The sequence below is a fragment of the Herpailurus yagouaroundi genome, unplaced genomic scaffold (genome assembly GCF_014898765.1).
Source record: "Herpailurus yagouaroundi ecotype Mexico unplaced genomic scaffold, PumYag 162, whole genome shotgun sequence".
NCBI lineage: Eukaryota > Metazoa > Chordata > Mammalia > Carnivora > Felidae > Herpailurus > Herpailurus yagouaroundi.
In genome coordinates this window covers 9270701-9286014 of record NW_024412403.1, presented here as the reverse complement: position 1 = coordinate 9286014, position 15314 = coordinate 9270701, and the positions used below count along the sequence as shown (strand labels likewise).

Here is a 15314-nt window from a genome sequence, read left to right as displayed (position 1 = left end):
GGCATGAACCATTATCTGGCTGTTTGCTGTAACAATTTGTTACGTTTCTAAGAAACCTTAAATTACGGGGGGGGGGTGGCAGGGGAATCATATTCTACAGTTATTTCAGCGGAGAAGTGGGGAAGACTGTGAGGGGCTGGAGGAACTCACACCTTTTGTTCCTGCAGGAATTAAAGTTTTTATCATGGCCATGAAAAAGTTCACTGAAAACAGCTCTTTTGTTCACCCCCTGCACTTCTCACCCTTCACTCCCAGAATGTGGTGTCAGCTGCCAGCTAACCTCTGTGATCTTGTAGCTCTGTCACTCACCGAGGACCGTCTGTGGTTCTTGTGTCTTGTATTTCGTATTCTCTGAAGAAAATGCGGTGGCCACTGGCCATCTGACGGATTTCTGGTTTCAGTCAGAAGTTGGTGTCCCTCTGGTCAGCTGTGGCAGGGCAGTAAAGGGCTGCTTGGTTCACTTCCTTCAACGAAGGCCACGACCTGCTTCACTTCACAGAGAAGAGGGCTGGAGGTCAGCGAGAGGGGCAGAAACAGACTCCCAACACGCACCACTTAGGCCGCGTTGTCGTTAAATGCCAAAGCAGTTACAGCTTTATGCTTTTTCTTTGTCTAATGAGAAACCCCAAACTGCATATTTGTGTGACGTCTTTAAAATCTTCTTTCCTTAGAACGCCTGACAGACAATCTCAGAGTTGGACAGACATCCACAGTTGCTGCTCAGATGTTTCTTTTTTTCAGAGTTTTGCTGCTAAGAATATCTCCCCAACATTTGACTTCATTGTGGCCAATAATGGTCTCTGAATTAGTAAGTACAAATATCTTAACTCTTGAAAGCAGAGTTGATGCTTTTTAAAATGCTTTTTCAGGGGCCCCTGGGTGGCGCAGTCGGTTAAGCGTCCGACTTCAGCCAGGTCACGATCTCGCGGTCCGTGAGTTCGAGCCCCGCGTCGGGCTCTGGGCTGATGGCTCAGAGCCTGGAGCCTGTTTCCGATTCTGTGTCTCCCTCTCCCTCTGCCCCTCCCCCGTTCATGCTCTGTCTCTCTCTGTCCCAAAAAATAAATAAACGTTGAAAAAAAAAAATTAAAAAAAAAAAAAAGAGGAAGGCGATGACACTCCAACCTTAAAAAAAATAAAATAAAATAAAATGCTTTTTCAGGAATAATATTTCATATATATCTTAATTTTTTTTAATGTTTATTTGGTTTTGAGAAAGAGAGCGAGCGAGCGCGGGGGAAGGGCAGAGAGAGAGGAAGACTAGATTCAAAGCAGGCTCCAGGTTCTGAGCTGTCAGCACTGAGCCTGACAAGGGGCTCGAACTCGTGAACCGCAAGATCATGACCTGAGCCAAAGTCAGACGTTCAACTGACTGAGCCACTCAGGCGCCCCAACTATTCCAAATATATCTTAATTTTATCTGCAAAATTTCCTTTTTATTTTATCTACAAAACTTTCAATCAGGTTGGTAGCATGTAGTCAGCTCTTGGTTAAATACAGAATTTTTAAAGATAGAACCATTTAATGTAGCTCTGGGAAATTTTGTAGTTTGAATAAACAAAGTATAAAACTTTAAGGCACAGTGAATAACTACACATTACAAACTGGCCACTGTTGGACAAGTAAAGAAGGTAAAATTCAAGGAACACGTGGGGCGCCTGGGACGCTCAGTTGAGTCTCCAACTCTTGATTTTGGCTCAGGTCATGATCCCGGGGTTGTGGGATTGAGCCCCCCCGTGTCTAGCGCCACACTGAGCGTGGAGCCTGCTTGAGATTCTCTCTCCCTCTGCTTCTCTCCCCAGCTCGCACACTCTCCCTCTCTGTCTAAAATAAAAAAAATCAATAAAAATAAAAAACCATAAAACCTCTGAGTTATTCTCTGCCTTCACCTGCAGTCAGAAAAGTTTCTAGGTAAGCTCTGTTAGATGGAGAGCCTCTAGGGAGAAAAGATTCAGATCCTGTTTAGATAAGTGCATAACCAAATATATGAGTTGGAGATGCTATCTCATGTGAGGTCAAAATCAAATTAGAGGGAAGAGGTCAGGTTATCGTGTTTCAGAACTACTGGCAGGCTATACTTTGTGGCGACATGAATTACCTAATCTGAAGACTGATCCTTTAAATTCTAAATTATAGAGTTTACACCCATCCCCGAAAACATTACCATCACATCCATCACATACCATGACCTACCACTCCATGAATCCATGTCACTGAAGCTTCCTCATGAGAAATGATCTGTCCTAAATCCTTCAAATTTCAGTTGAAGAACTTACTAGCCAGATGTTCACGTTCACTGACACTAGATTTCCATAAGAGGCCCCCTGTACTTATGTTGTGGGTTTCTTTGAAGCCATGCCTTACATAGAAATATTTAAAGTGGAAAGCTGAATGCTGTTTAGAGGGCTATTAACAACATTAATCTCGGAAAGCACTAGAAGTTTGTGGATAGGCTTTGAAGAGCAGCATTTCCGAAATACTCCACGCATTTAATTCTTTTTCCTTACCCACATTTAGTTATCAATTACTCATGAGGATATGTCATAAGATTCTGAATAGATATTTAGGAATGTTTTCAAAATTCCCTTTTCAGGACTAATATACTATTTCATCTATATCTAATTTCATCTGAAAATTTTCAAGTTGATAGCACATGGCTCTTGGCCAAATAGAGAATATGTTATCTTCTGTAATTATATTTGACCTTTTTTTAACTGTCAGCTTGTTCACACTCATTTGTATCGTTTGATACTATCTGCTTTTTAAACTTGTATTCTAGGTTTACTGAGACATAATTGGCATACAGTATAATATAACCTTAGGTGTACAAAGTGATCTGACTAACATTGTGAGATGAGGACCACCGTGAGTTCAGCTAACATCCATCATCTCCTATAGACAGAAAAAGCAAATCGAGAAAGAAAAAATGTGATAAGAACTTGTGATAAGGACCCTTAAGATTTACCTTAACTACTTCATATATGCCCTCCAGCAGTGTTAACTATTGTCATGGTGTATGTGACATCCCTAATACTTCTTGATCTTGTAATGGAAGTTCGTACTTTTTGACCGCCTTCATCCAATTTCCCCTCCCCCACATCTCCTGTCTGTGGTAACCACAAATCTGATTTTTTTCTGTGAATTTGGCTTCGTTTTGATTTTTTCGGATTCCACGTATAAACTAGATTATACAATATTTGTCTGACTGACTTCACTTATCATAATACTGCCAAGGTCTTCCACGTTGCTCCAAATAGCCGGATTTCCTTCCTTTTTTATAGCCGAATCGTATTTTACTGTATGTACATATACAACATTTTCTTTATCCATTCATCCATCAGTAGACATTTAGGACGTTTCCTTGTCTTGGCTGTTGTAAATAGTGCTGCAGTGGACATGGGCGGACATGTATCTCTTGAACCTAGCATTTGCATTCCTTCTGGTATATTCCCAGAAGTGGAATTGCTGGATCGTATAGTAGTTCTAGTTTTAATTATTTGGAGAACCTCCAAACTGCGTTCCAGAGTGGCTGTCCCAATGTACATGCCCACCAACGGTGTCCGAGGGTTCCATTTGCCCCACAGCCTCACCAGCGCTTGTTGTCTCTTGTCTGTCTGCCGCTTGCCCTTCTAACAGGTGTAAGGTGATTCCTCACTGGGGTTTTACTTTGCATTTCCCTGATGGTTAGTGATGTTGAGCATCTTTGCATCTGTACCTGTTGGCCATGGTATCCCCTTTGGGAAAATACCTATTCAGGTCCTTGGCCCATTTTTAAATTAAGTTACTGGCTTTTTTGTTATTGAGTTGTATGAGTTGTTTTAAATACATCTTGGATATTAACCCTTTATCAGATACTTGGTTAGCAAGTATTTTTTCCTATTCTTCAGGTTCTTTTTGCCGAGTCTCTTGCTTTATTTGCTCTTTTTTATGGACATATAAATCTTAAACATTAAGCTAGCTTTAACCCCTCTCCAATAGTAAATTGAATTATGTTTTCTTTTTAAGATTCAGACATTCATACAGCTTGAAGAAGATCTGAAAGAGGATGACGAATTATTGAGGTAAGCTGTATGAGTTCTATGCACACATGTGAGCGGACATCACTTTGTGATGTAGGATTATGTAACACTCAATATTATCATTTAAAAAAATTTTTCATGTTTATTTATGTTGCGAGAGAGAGAGAGAATGAGCAGGGGAGGGGCAGAGAGAGAGGGAGACACAGAATCTGAAGCAGGCTCCAGGCTGCGAGCTGTCAGCACAGAGCCAATCGTGGGGCTTGAACCCACAAACCATGAGATCATGACCTGAGCCGGAGTCAGCACTCAACTGAGCCACCCGGGCACCCCCAAACACTCAATATTATTTTCTTGAAATACTTGTGAAGAGACCAGCCATTTGACCATTCTTTTTTTTTTTTTTTTTTTTAATGTTTTATTAACAGAGACAGAGAGTAAGCAGGAGAGGGACAAAGAGAGAGGGAGACACAGAATCCAAAGCAGGCTCCAGGCTCTGAGCTGTCAGCACAGAGCCCGATATGAAGCTTGAACTCACGAACTGTGAGATCATGACCTGAGTTGAGCCAGAGTCAGATGCTTAACCAGCTGAGCCAACCCTCAACTGTTCTTAAACGGAAAAACGGAAAAACCCTTCTTAGGGACATTGCATAGGTAAATGGGCTACCGCATACGTGAATGAATTTATAACAAGAGTGTCTTTGCAAATTTTTAGAAACAGCAACAAAATCAACAGAACAAAAGTTTCAGTTGCTGATGGCAACGGGCCCTCCCTGGGGGAGATAGCCCAGAGTGAGCTCATCTTATATTTGTCAGCTTGCAAATTCTTGGACACAGCCCTTTCTTTTCCGCCTGACAAGATGCCGTTGTTTCAAATGTAAGTCAGATAAGCCCGTGTGCCCTCTCCTTGAACTGGTGACTTTCCTCGTGAGCACTTTCACTTGTGCTGTACAGGGTGGGAGAAGCCGCCGTAGGGGTTTCTGGTGGCCCACGAGCCTCCTCAGAATACCAGATGTCAGAGTGCTTACAACACCTGTGGTTTTCTGGATTTGCCTCACAGTAGTGTTGATGGCTGGGTTTCTGTGGTGTATACGCATTTAGGTAGTTTTGCTACCGAATGCTCGTAAAACGAGAGTCACGGACTGGTGGTCCTCACTGCATTTGCGTAGATTTCTTCGTCTGTTTGTTTTTAATAAGTGGAACAGGCTGTCTCCACTTCACTTTGCCCCTAGTGGCTTACATTTCCTGTAGGCTTAACACAGCTGCTCATACATTTAATTTCATGCCTGGCCCCAGATGCCACTTCTCTCTGTCCTGCCCCCTCTAAAGAAAGAGTTATCACGTAGAAATGTTTGTGGTTAAAATGTGGGTTCTTTCTAACAGCATATTACAAAGTGAAAGAACCCAATCTGAAATGGCTTGAAATAGTATGATTCCAACTCTGTGATACTCTGGAAAAGGCAAAACTATGGAGACAGTCAAAAAAGATTGTCAGGGATTACAAGACAGGGAGTCAGAGCACAGAGGATTTTTAGAACACTGAAACTACTTTATTTGGTACCTTGATGACGAATACATGTCATTATACATTTATTCAAAGCCATAGAATGCACACCACCAAGAGTGCACCCTGAAGTGAACTCTGGCCTTGGATGATAACACAAATTCATGTCATTTCACTGATTATAACAAACGTACCGCTCTGGTGGGGTATTGATAGCGGGGAAGGCATTGCGTGGAGAGGAGGCTGGGGGCACATGGGAAGCCTCTGTACATACTTCCTGCTCCACTGTGTTGCAAACCTAAAACTGCTCCAAAAAGGAAAGTTTTTTTAAAAGTGGGTTCTGATGTATATGATTGCATAGCTGCATTACTCATAAAAGGTGGAGGAAATCTAAAGTCCACGAATGTACGAGAGGGTAAATAACGTTGGTATATCCTTACAATGAAACATTCAGCAAAAATAAAAAAAAAAAAAAAATGAAATACTGACGTGTCCTCCAACATGGATGGACCTTGACCATGTTATGTTAAGCGAAAGAAGCCAGTCACAAAGAACCACATATTGCATGATTCTGTTTCTATGAAATGCCAAATATATTTTCAAATAAGAAAATATGTAGAGGCAGAAAATAGATTGAGGGGATGTAAGGGGTTGAGGGGCGATAGCTAGAGGGAGCGGGTATTCTTTTTGGGGTGATGAAAAAAATATCCTAAAATTGATTATGGTGGTGGGTAAACAATTCTGTGAATAAACTAAAAGCTAATTCAATTATGTACTTCAGATGGGCGTACTATAGGGTATGTGAATTATTTCTCCATAAACCTGTTGAAAAATCTTTTTCGAAGTGAGCTCTGAGCCAGCATGCCTGACCTCGGATTGTTTTCATCCAGTTACAGGTGGGCATTTGTCCCAGAAGTGGACACGGAGGTCCCTGCCTTCCTGTCAGACCTAGAGGAGAATCACCAAGAATGCAAACCCCACACTGTTAGGATTCTAGAACTTCTAAAGTTAAAATACGGGGTAAACGTCTTCCTTTTTACAGTCAGTGTTTGTGGCGGAGGGGAGAGAGGCTAGGCAGTGAGGGCCGCGAGAGAAGCCCGTCATGTGCCACTTGATCTTAATGACCGAATAGTTTTCAGAAGTTCTTTGGTCTGAGTGTTAAAACTCGGAGGTGGTCCAAATCCCATCTTTATTTCCTCATTGGCACGTCACTTTCTCTGCCCACATGCTGAGGTGCGCCTCCTGGAGAACCACAATCACGTGGAAGAGGTTTCGCACAGAGTCGGTTTATTAGGCAGAGGAAGGCCCTGCAGGAAGAATAGGGGTCTCGGGGAGAGGGGAGGGGCTGGGGTGAAATCCCGGCGGGAAACGTCGGTTGAAGACCTCGCGTTTGAATTTTTTGGGAAACTGCCACCAGTGCTGACGATGAGTGGTCCCCAGAGAACCCATCGCTTAGATTTGCTGCCCACATGTCCTTGGCCCGCACCTCTAACCCTTAACAAAGCCTTATCATCTTTATGCGGTGTTTTTGTTTTTGTAGGAAATTGGCAGCTCTGATGAGATCAGCGCAAAGAATGAATTCCCTCTGCTGCGCCAACATTCTGTTTCCAGCATTAGGCAATTGATGCCATTCTTCCAGACTCTAAATCGTGCTTTTAAAACCCAGAGTAAGCTGTCTGCCGACACCCGAGGACCTCCAGTCTTAGAGTTCCCGGTCACAGATAGCCCGAGGGTCTTGCAACAGCTAGAAGAATGTGTTGAGTATGATTTTTTGGAACATCTGGAATGTTAGCCCCATAAGACAGGATTTGTTTAATCCATTTACCGATACGTCAGTGACAACCAGGATACGTGCGTTCTAAACGAGAAGGGAGCCAAGGATAGTGCTTTTTAAACAAGCCAATTTCGATTTTGAAGGTAGATTTCAGATAATTTTTTGTTGGGCAACAAAACACACCTCCCTAAATGCCTTGTAATATATTTGGATCTGATTGTATGTTTCGTCTTCAATTTATGTAAAGAAAATAAAGTTAATGTGTCATCTAATGCAAGCACAAAATTCATAATATGAAGCATGAAGGCAATGAAGAGTTGTTTTCTTTGTTGATGCAGCTATATGGGCTGTCTCGGTATATTTCTCTAAAAGTTTACACTTGTGGGGTATTACTCTTAACCCCTCACACATATGTCCTTTAAAATGTTTATTTTGGGGGCGCCTGGGTGGCGCAGTCGGTTAAGCGTCCGACTTCAGCCAGGTCACGATCTCGCGCTCCGTGAGTTTGAGCCCCGCGTCGGGCTCCGGGCTGATGGCTCGGAGCCTGGAGCCTGTTTCCGATTCTGTGTCTCCCTCTCTCTCTGCCCCTCCCCCGTTCATGCTCTGTCTCTCTCTGTCCCAAAAATAATAAACGTTAAAAAAAAAAAAAATTTAAAATGTTTATTTTGGTACCACATTTTAAAGCCAAAATACATTGTTTTCTGAAAATCATAATTGCCCATTACCATTGACGGTTCAGCAGTGGTGAGGGCTTGAAGATATCTCAACGTATTTAACTCTTGCTCATTAAAATCACATATTAAGGGGCACCCGGCTGGGGCGCTTGGGTGGCTCAGTCAGAAGAGCCACCGACTTCAGCTCAGATCGTGATCGTGAGGTCTGTGAGTTCGAGCCTGGCATCGGGCTGTGTGCTGACAGCTCAGAGCCTGGAGCCTGCTTCGGATTCTGTCCCTCTCTCTCTCTTTCTCTCTCTGCCCCTGTCCCTGCTCGCATGCGCACGCTCGCTCACTCGCTGTTTCTCTCTCGCTCTCAAAAAATAAACATTTTTTAAAAGGGAGGGATGCCTGGCTGTCTCAATCAGAAGAATGTGCGACTCTTGATCTTGGGGTTGTGAGTGTGAGCCCCGTGTTGGTTGTAAAGTTTATAAATAAATAAACTTTCAAATAAGTCACGCGTTAAAATCACAGTGCATCCAGCTTTGAAAGAAATACATAGTTTTCAGAACTCTGACAGCTGTAACCTTAGTTATGTACCATGATGTGCCTTGCCAGCACTTTCCATTTAACATAAATCAGTCGATGTAGTCACGGAGCCTTTAATGCCTGAAGCTTCTGTCAGAGAAACGGACTCTCGACTCTTCCCTTTTCCTTTGTCCTTTCTGGGATCTCTTTCCCACTTTGTAGACCTCACTGTTCATTAAAATAATCCCTTCCTAAGCACAGACTCCTCTCTCCTGGCAGGGGGTCACCCCACTCCTGCCGAGCCTCTCTGGCTTAAGCCAGCTACCCTATTTAGAATCCTGGCTCGGCTGCGGGAGCCTGAACTCTCTGCCAGGGAGCATGGTTTGCCTTCCAGACTTGCCTACCTCATGTCCCCTTTTCAGCCTCCAGAGCATCGCATGAAGTCGGGTTCCAGGCCAGATGATGCACACTGGCCTAATGCGTGCCCTCTGTCCATCCTTTCTGCACGCCAGGGATCGGTTTGGAATTAACCAGCATCGTCGGTTAAGTTTCCCGTAACAACCTACTAGTTCCTAGCGTGTGTGCAGTGTAGAAGCAATTTGTGTCAAGAGCCCCAGTACGGGATTTGGGGAGGACAGAACCACCCGATTACCTACATAAGGGCTCAAAAGAAGAATTCAAGCTCACCACTAGAAATAGGGGTATTCATACAAATATGTGTTAAGAATTACATGAAAATGATGGGTTTGTGCGTGTAAGGGGTATCTCTAAGAACATTTGCAAGCTTGGTGACTAAAGCTTTGAATACCGAAGCGTAGAGCTATAATTTCTACGTAAGTTCTGTGAGTTTGCTGTAATTCAGACTGTGAAGCGATAACCCTATGCCGATCAATAGTTAACCTCAAGGGCATGCATATGTTCATACCTCAGAATTTACAAAACTAGTAACTTACATCATCGGGAGCTATTATGCCATCTGTGCTTAGATTTACAAATTTTGTTGATGGTTTTTCTCTCTAGTATCTAAAACAGCTTAATGGTCTCTGAACATGTGTGTGTAAGTGAATCCTTATTTATTAAATGGAAATCTTAAAAGGAATCCCATAGTACATCATGGAACACTAAGGAAGTCTTATCAACGTGATGCACGTTTAAATCTTTAGTTCGTGAATACCGTAGGAGTTGGGGTTATAAGCTGTGAGGTCGGCTTGCCTGGGTGTGGTGTTCAGCTTCCCCACATACTAGCGTGAGCAAAACTTGTGCCTCGGTTTTCTCATCTATAAAATGGGACTATCGAATGCAACTGCATCTTAGGGTTCTAGCAACTAACCATTTCTGTGATCTGTGAACAGTTTTGCACCCCTCAGTGAAAAAGAAGCCTGTGCCCACCCCAATATCGGTAAGATGTGCAGGAGCAAGGTTAGCGGTTCCGTATTTTCTTCTTACTTTGGAACCGAGGCCCTTCACCACAAAGTGGAGCCAACTGCTCTGCCTCCATTCCTCCCGGTGGAAATGCTCCGCGTCCAGCCCTCAGCCACTGCACTGAGGGCAGGGAGTGTGCTGGGAGAGGTGGGACTTGCCAGGAGTGGCCGTAGCCAAGGAGAACAGGCTGGTGCTCTAACAGAACGGGTTTGAACACACACAGCTGCGGGCAGTGTCGGTGGGAGGGTGGCCCATGCGTGCGGATGAACCGATCCCTGTAACTAGAGTGCCTTCCAGGGGCCAGGCACGGTGCCAGGCGCCTCCCGGGCATCACATTCTCTCTTCCCACCCCCTTGGGAAGTAGAGGCTTACCCCATTCTACAAGGCCAGCAAAGCTAGGAAACGGAACCTAGATCTGTCTCCCTCTTAGAGCCCTTTTCTCCACCCCAGTGCTGAGAAAATTAGACAGGAAATCCCCATGGTGGCTACTGCTGTTCCGTAATGTGTGGAAGACAAGTTTCTGAAACTACCCCGCCCATGTATGACTTCCTGCAAAACCAGCTCGTGCTAGGGCCACAGCACAGAGAAAGTAGCGCCTAGCTTTGAAAGTGTGGCGAGATCTGTTTTTAGAGGAGAACACGCCTTGTTTTCCAGTATTTGTACATTATGCGCGGTTAAATTAGGAGAAATGGCTAGGTTTGCCAAAGTAGTTAAGGAAGGTTGAACTTAAAGGTTTTGAACTACCCAGACAGGTTCTGTGTCATTGGAATAAAATGCTTTGGTGTTAAGACAACGCCTGCTAGCGGGTATTACTTGCAGTTCAGTGAGACACATAAACCAATGAACGTGCAAAGTCAACACCTTCAAAGAGAATACGATTAGGAGCAGAATGCGGATGAGCCAAGGGCACACTGAGGAGTCTCCACCTCCTACCTGAAGGAGCAACTGGGCTCGTGAGGGTCAAGTTAGTACCCTGTGTGTGTGATCATGTGTATGTGTTTTGTTACGTCGTGCAGTAATCATTCCACACCATTGCATCCTCTCCAACCGGACTTGGTGCTGTCTCTGAAGTTCAGAGTGAAGAGGACCCCTGCAAGCATTTTTCAGGCTGGATAGGGGTATCCTGAGGTTAGAAATCTGTCAGTTACGGTGAGAATCCAGCAGAGGAACTATGCTTAGCAAGGGTCCTCCCACCTGCATGTGCACGAGGACCACCTGGAGAGCTTGCAAACTTGCAGGATGCCTAGCCTCCTCCCCAGAGAGTCTGAGTCAGTAGAAAGGGCGACATTCAGGAATCTGCATGTGTAACAAGTTATTTTTGTCACCGGTGCTTCCTGGATCATTCTTGGAGACACGCTAGTTTTCAGAGCAATTTATTCATAAGTATGACATGGAAACCAGGAGGAAGCCAGCAAGGCTGAACTTGTTTGGTTACTTCTCATCCTATATAGGTAGCTCCTTCCAAGCGGTTCTCCATCGAAATCAAGTAAGTCCACCTTTAAACCAATGGGAAAGGAAATACATTTTAAAATACTATGGGTCTAGGGGCGCCTGGGTGGCTCAAGTCGGTTAAGTGTCCGACTTCGGCTCAGGTCATGATCTCACGGTCTGTGAGTCCCAGCCCCACGTCGGGCTCTGTGCTGACAGCTCGGAGCCTGGAGCCTGCTTCGGACTCTGTGTCTCCCTCTCTCTGCCCCTTGCCCGCTCACACGCTGCCTCTCTCTCTCTCTCAAAAGTATTTAAAAAATTTTTAAATACTGTGGGTCTAGGAGAGGAGTAAAGTAGTTCCTCAACGAGTTAAAAATAGAATTACCATATGATCCAGCAATTTCACTAAAAAGAACTAAAACCAGGGGCGCCTGGGTGGCTCAGTTGGTTAAGCGTCTGACTTCAGCTCAGGTCAGGATCTCACGGTCTGTAAGTTCAAGCCCGGTGTCGGGCCCTGTCCTGACAGCTCAGAGCCTGCTTTCAGATTCTGTGTCTCCCTCTCCCTCTGCCCCTCCCCTGCTCATGCTCTGTTTCTCTCACTCTCAAAAATGAATAAATATTTAAAAATTTTTTTAAAAAAGAACTGAAAACAGGGTCTCAGATTTTTTTTATTTATTTATTTTACTGTTTATTTTTGACAGAGAGAGCAAGCAAGCACGAGTGGTTCATGTGTGAACCCATAAACCATGAGTCATGACCCGAGCTGAAGTTGGACGCTCATCCGACTGAGCCGCCCAGGTGCCCCTGGGGTCTCAGATATTTGTACACCTACGTTTATGTCAGCATTATCCAAAATAGCCAATAGGTGGAAATGACCCAAATGTCCATTGACAGATGAATGGCTAAACAAAATGTGGTCTATCCACACAACAGAATATTATTCAGTCTTAAAAAGGAAGGGAATTCTCACACATGCTACAGCATAGGTGAACCTTGAGGACATTAGGGTACGTAAACCAGTCGCAGAAGGACAAATGGATAACTCCACTTGCATGAGGGACCTGAAGTAGCCAAATTCATAGACACAAAGTAGAAGGGTGGATACCGGGGGCTGGGAGAGGGGGATGGGGAGTTCGTGTCTAATGGGTACAGTGTTTCAGTTTGGAAAGATGAGAAAGTTCTGGAGATGTGTGATGGTGACACCACAATGTGTGCGTAATTAAGGTCACTGTATTGTACACTGAAAAAGGGTGAAAATGGCAAATTTCATGTTCTGTGTATGTTACCCGCAATAAAAATTCTAACACAAAACCAAAATTACTGTGAGTTTAAAAGGAGGGCACGGAAGAGGGTCTAGGCCAGGGTTCCCCTTATGCAATGAACAGTGTCTGTCTCATCCTGGATTTCCCCCACAAAGTCAACCAGAAGCAGAGGGAAGGTGGGAATTTAATCCTTGGGACCTGGAGGCCTCTCGTCTGTCTCTTCTGTCTCCCCTAACCACTCGGCATTTTAATCTCTTGCATATCTTTCCTATGTTGTTCCAGCTGCGTGATACTCTTTTCCTTCACCTGACACGTCCCACTCAAATTGTTTATGTAACAAACATATGGGAGCCAGTCTTTGAGATCCGAATTCCTCAGTCTTGCTTCTTTCTGCAGCTCCTCAGACACAGTGAGGCACTTTGTCACAGGACAGCCCTATTAGAGCACCTACTAATGTCATAGCCCATCGCTGGCTGCGAGGCAGGCGCCCTTTTGTGGAAGAGAGAGAGACCCTGTATCTTCTTCAGTTCCTTTGGGGTCTGGCATATGTAGGCTGTCCATAGTAACTAAATGAAGAACATAAAGGTTGATGTTTCTGATAAAGGTGGTGCTGGAGGAGGAAGAAAGAATAGGAAACCCCAGTTTGAATAAAGTAATTTGTAGGACTAGACAGTGGGGGGCTCAGGGAACAGTGGGTTTTGGGCCCCAAACTTAGACCCTCTCTAGTAACCACTCCCCGGAGGCTCCTGCTGTCTCACTGAGCACCCAGTGTTGGCGCACGAGGGCACTCTTCTTGGCTTGCTGTCCCCACTCTTCCCTGCTGGTCCTTGAACTACCTGATTTCACAGTCAGCCCAACCCACCTGAAAAACATGTGAAGACGGCCTTTTCTATCCTCCATGAGCGTGTCCTCAATTCTCACTGGACCCTTTGACAACAAAACACTGCTGTACTGTGTGGGGGGTGAACACTTGGCCCTGGGCACCACCGTGCTGGTTGGAGAGCTCTTTGTGTTATAGTAAAGCTACTATCTTAACTCATAAGCACTTGATTGTATATTCTTCCAGGTTTCCCTTGCAACTGTTTTCCATTTGTTTCTGAATCTAAGCCAGGTTAAGCATCTAATTGTTAAGGAATCTAAATTTCTTCGGGAAACAGATGAGTTGTCTAATATGATTGGGAGAGGTGGAGCTTGTGGTTAATCAAAGAGCATGATTGGCCTAAAGGCAATCAGACTCAATAAAAAGTTAATACATATGCACTAAGGGACACCTTGCTAGCTCGGTCAGTAGAGCATGTGACGCTTGATCTTGGGGTTGTAGGTTCGAGCCCCACTTTGAGGGTAGGAATTACTTAATACAATCGTTAGGGGCACCTGGGTGGCTCGGTCAGTTAAGCGTCCAAGTCTTGGTTTCAACCGGGTCATGATCTCACAGTTTGTGAGTTCCAGCCCCACATTGGGCTCTGTGCTGATAGCACGAAGTTTGCTTGGGATTCTGTCTCTCCCTCTCTCTGTCCCTCCCCCACTCATGCTCATTCTCTTGCGCTTGCTGTTTCTCAAAATACATAAATAAACTTTAAAAAATGAAAATAAAATCTTTATACACACATATGCATATATATACATCAATATAGTTTTTTTGACATCAACATCTCTAAATGGCTAGTTATGAGACAGATGAAATCCCACTTACAATAACAACAACAATAAAATATCCAGGAAAAAAAAAAGCTTCATAAGAACTCCTTGAAGAAAATATTTCTGAAGGAGTAAAGGACACTTGGAGTGAAAGGAAAGGCTCACTAGGTCTTAAAGAGGAAGATTCAACGTCATCAAGTTGCAAATTCTAAATTAATCTATGAATTTAAGGCAATCCCCCAAAAACAACACTTGGTTTTTGTTTTGTTTTGTTTTAACAAGATAAACTCATCCTAAATTTTATTTGGAAAAATAGGCAAAAGTAGCCAGAAATTTTCTGAAAACAAGGAGTAAAGAAGAGAACTACACTGAGTAGGTCTTGAAACATATTATAAAGCTAAAATAATTGGTACCAGTGCAGGAATGGACAGCAGATCAACAGAATAAAATAGAAAGCCCATCAATGGACACAAATGCATAGAAAAATGTCGTATTCGAACCAATAGGGGGAAAGACAGGTGGCTTATTTGATAAATGGTATTGGGATAGCTGGGTAACCAACAGAAAAAAATAAGAAATTGGATTTATACCTCCCATCTTTCACCAAAATAGATTCCAAAGAGATCAAAGATTGAAACCATGAAGAAACCATAAAAATACTGGAAGAAATCAAGAGAAGGCATTTACATAAGCCAATAATGATCATTTTTAGATGAATACAAATCTCAGAAGCCATAAGAGAAAGTTCAATAATTTTGGCTATATGAATTTTCTTTTAAAAATTCTGCATAAAAAAAATCATAAGCACGGGGCGCCTGGGTGGCGCAGTCGGTTAAGTGTCCGACTTCAGCCAGGTCACGATCTCGCGGTCCGTGAGTTCGAGCCCCACGTCAGGCTCTGGGCTGATGGCTCAGAGCCTGGAGCCTGTTTCCGATTCTGTGTCTCCCTCTCTCTCTGCCCCTTCCCCGTTCATGCTCTGTCTCTCTCTGTCCCAAAAATAAATGAACGTTGAAAAAAAAATCATAAGCAAAGTAAAAGACAAATGGCAAACTGAGAAACATATTTGAAAAGACTCCTTTTATGAAGGGCTAA

General features: G+C 43.8%; 1 protein-coding gene across 3 annotated transcripts in view; it reads left to right on the top strand.

The window, feature by feature from the left end:
• Positions 1–7592, top strand: part of DOP1B (DOP1 leucine zipper like protein B) — a 98612-nt gene extending 91020 nt beyond the window's left edge. For 2 of the 3 annotated variants that reach the window (XM_040483963.1, XM_040483962.1), the window contains exons 32-36: positions 672–808; positions 4003–4058; positions 4729–4890; positions 6408–6537; positions 7058–7592. In XM_040483963.1, coding sequence (XP_040339897.1) covers positions 672–808; positions 4003–4058; positions 4729–4890; positions 6408–6537; positions 7058–7309 — 737 coding nt within the window. In that variant the 3' untranslated portion in view covers positions 7310–7592. Of the gene's footprint in view, positions 1–671; positions 809–4002; positions 4059–4728; positions 4891–6407; positions 6538–7057 lie in introns of those variants that run through there. The other variant, XR_005793157.1, reaches the window with a different exon arrangement.
• Positions 7593–15314: the final 7722 nt, after the last annotated feature.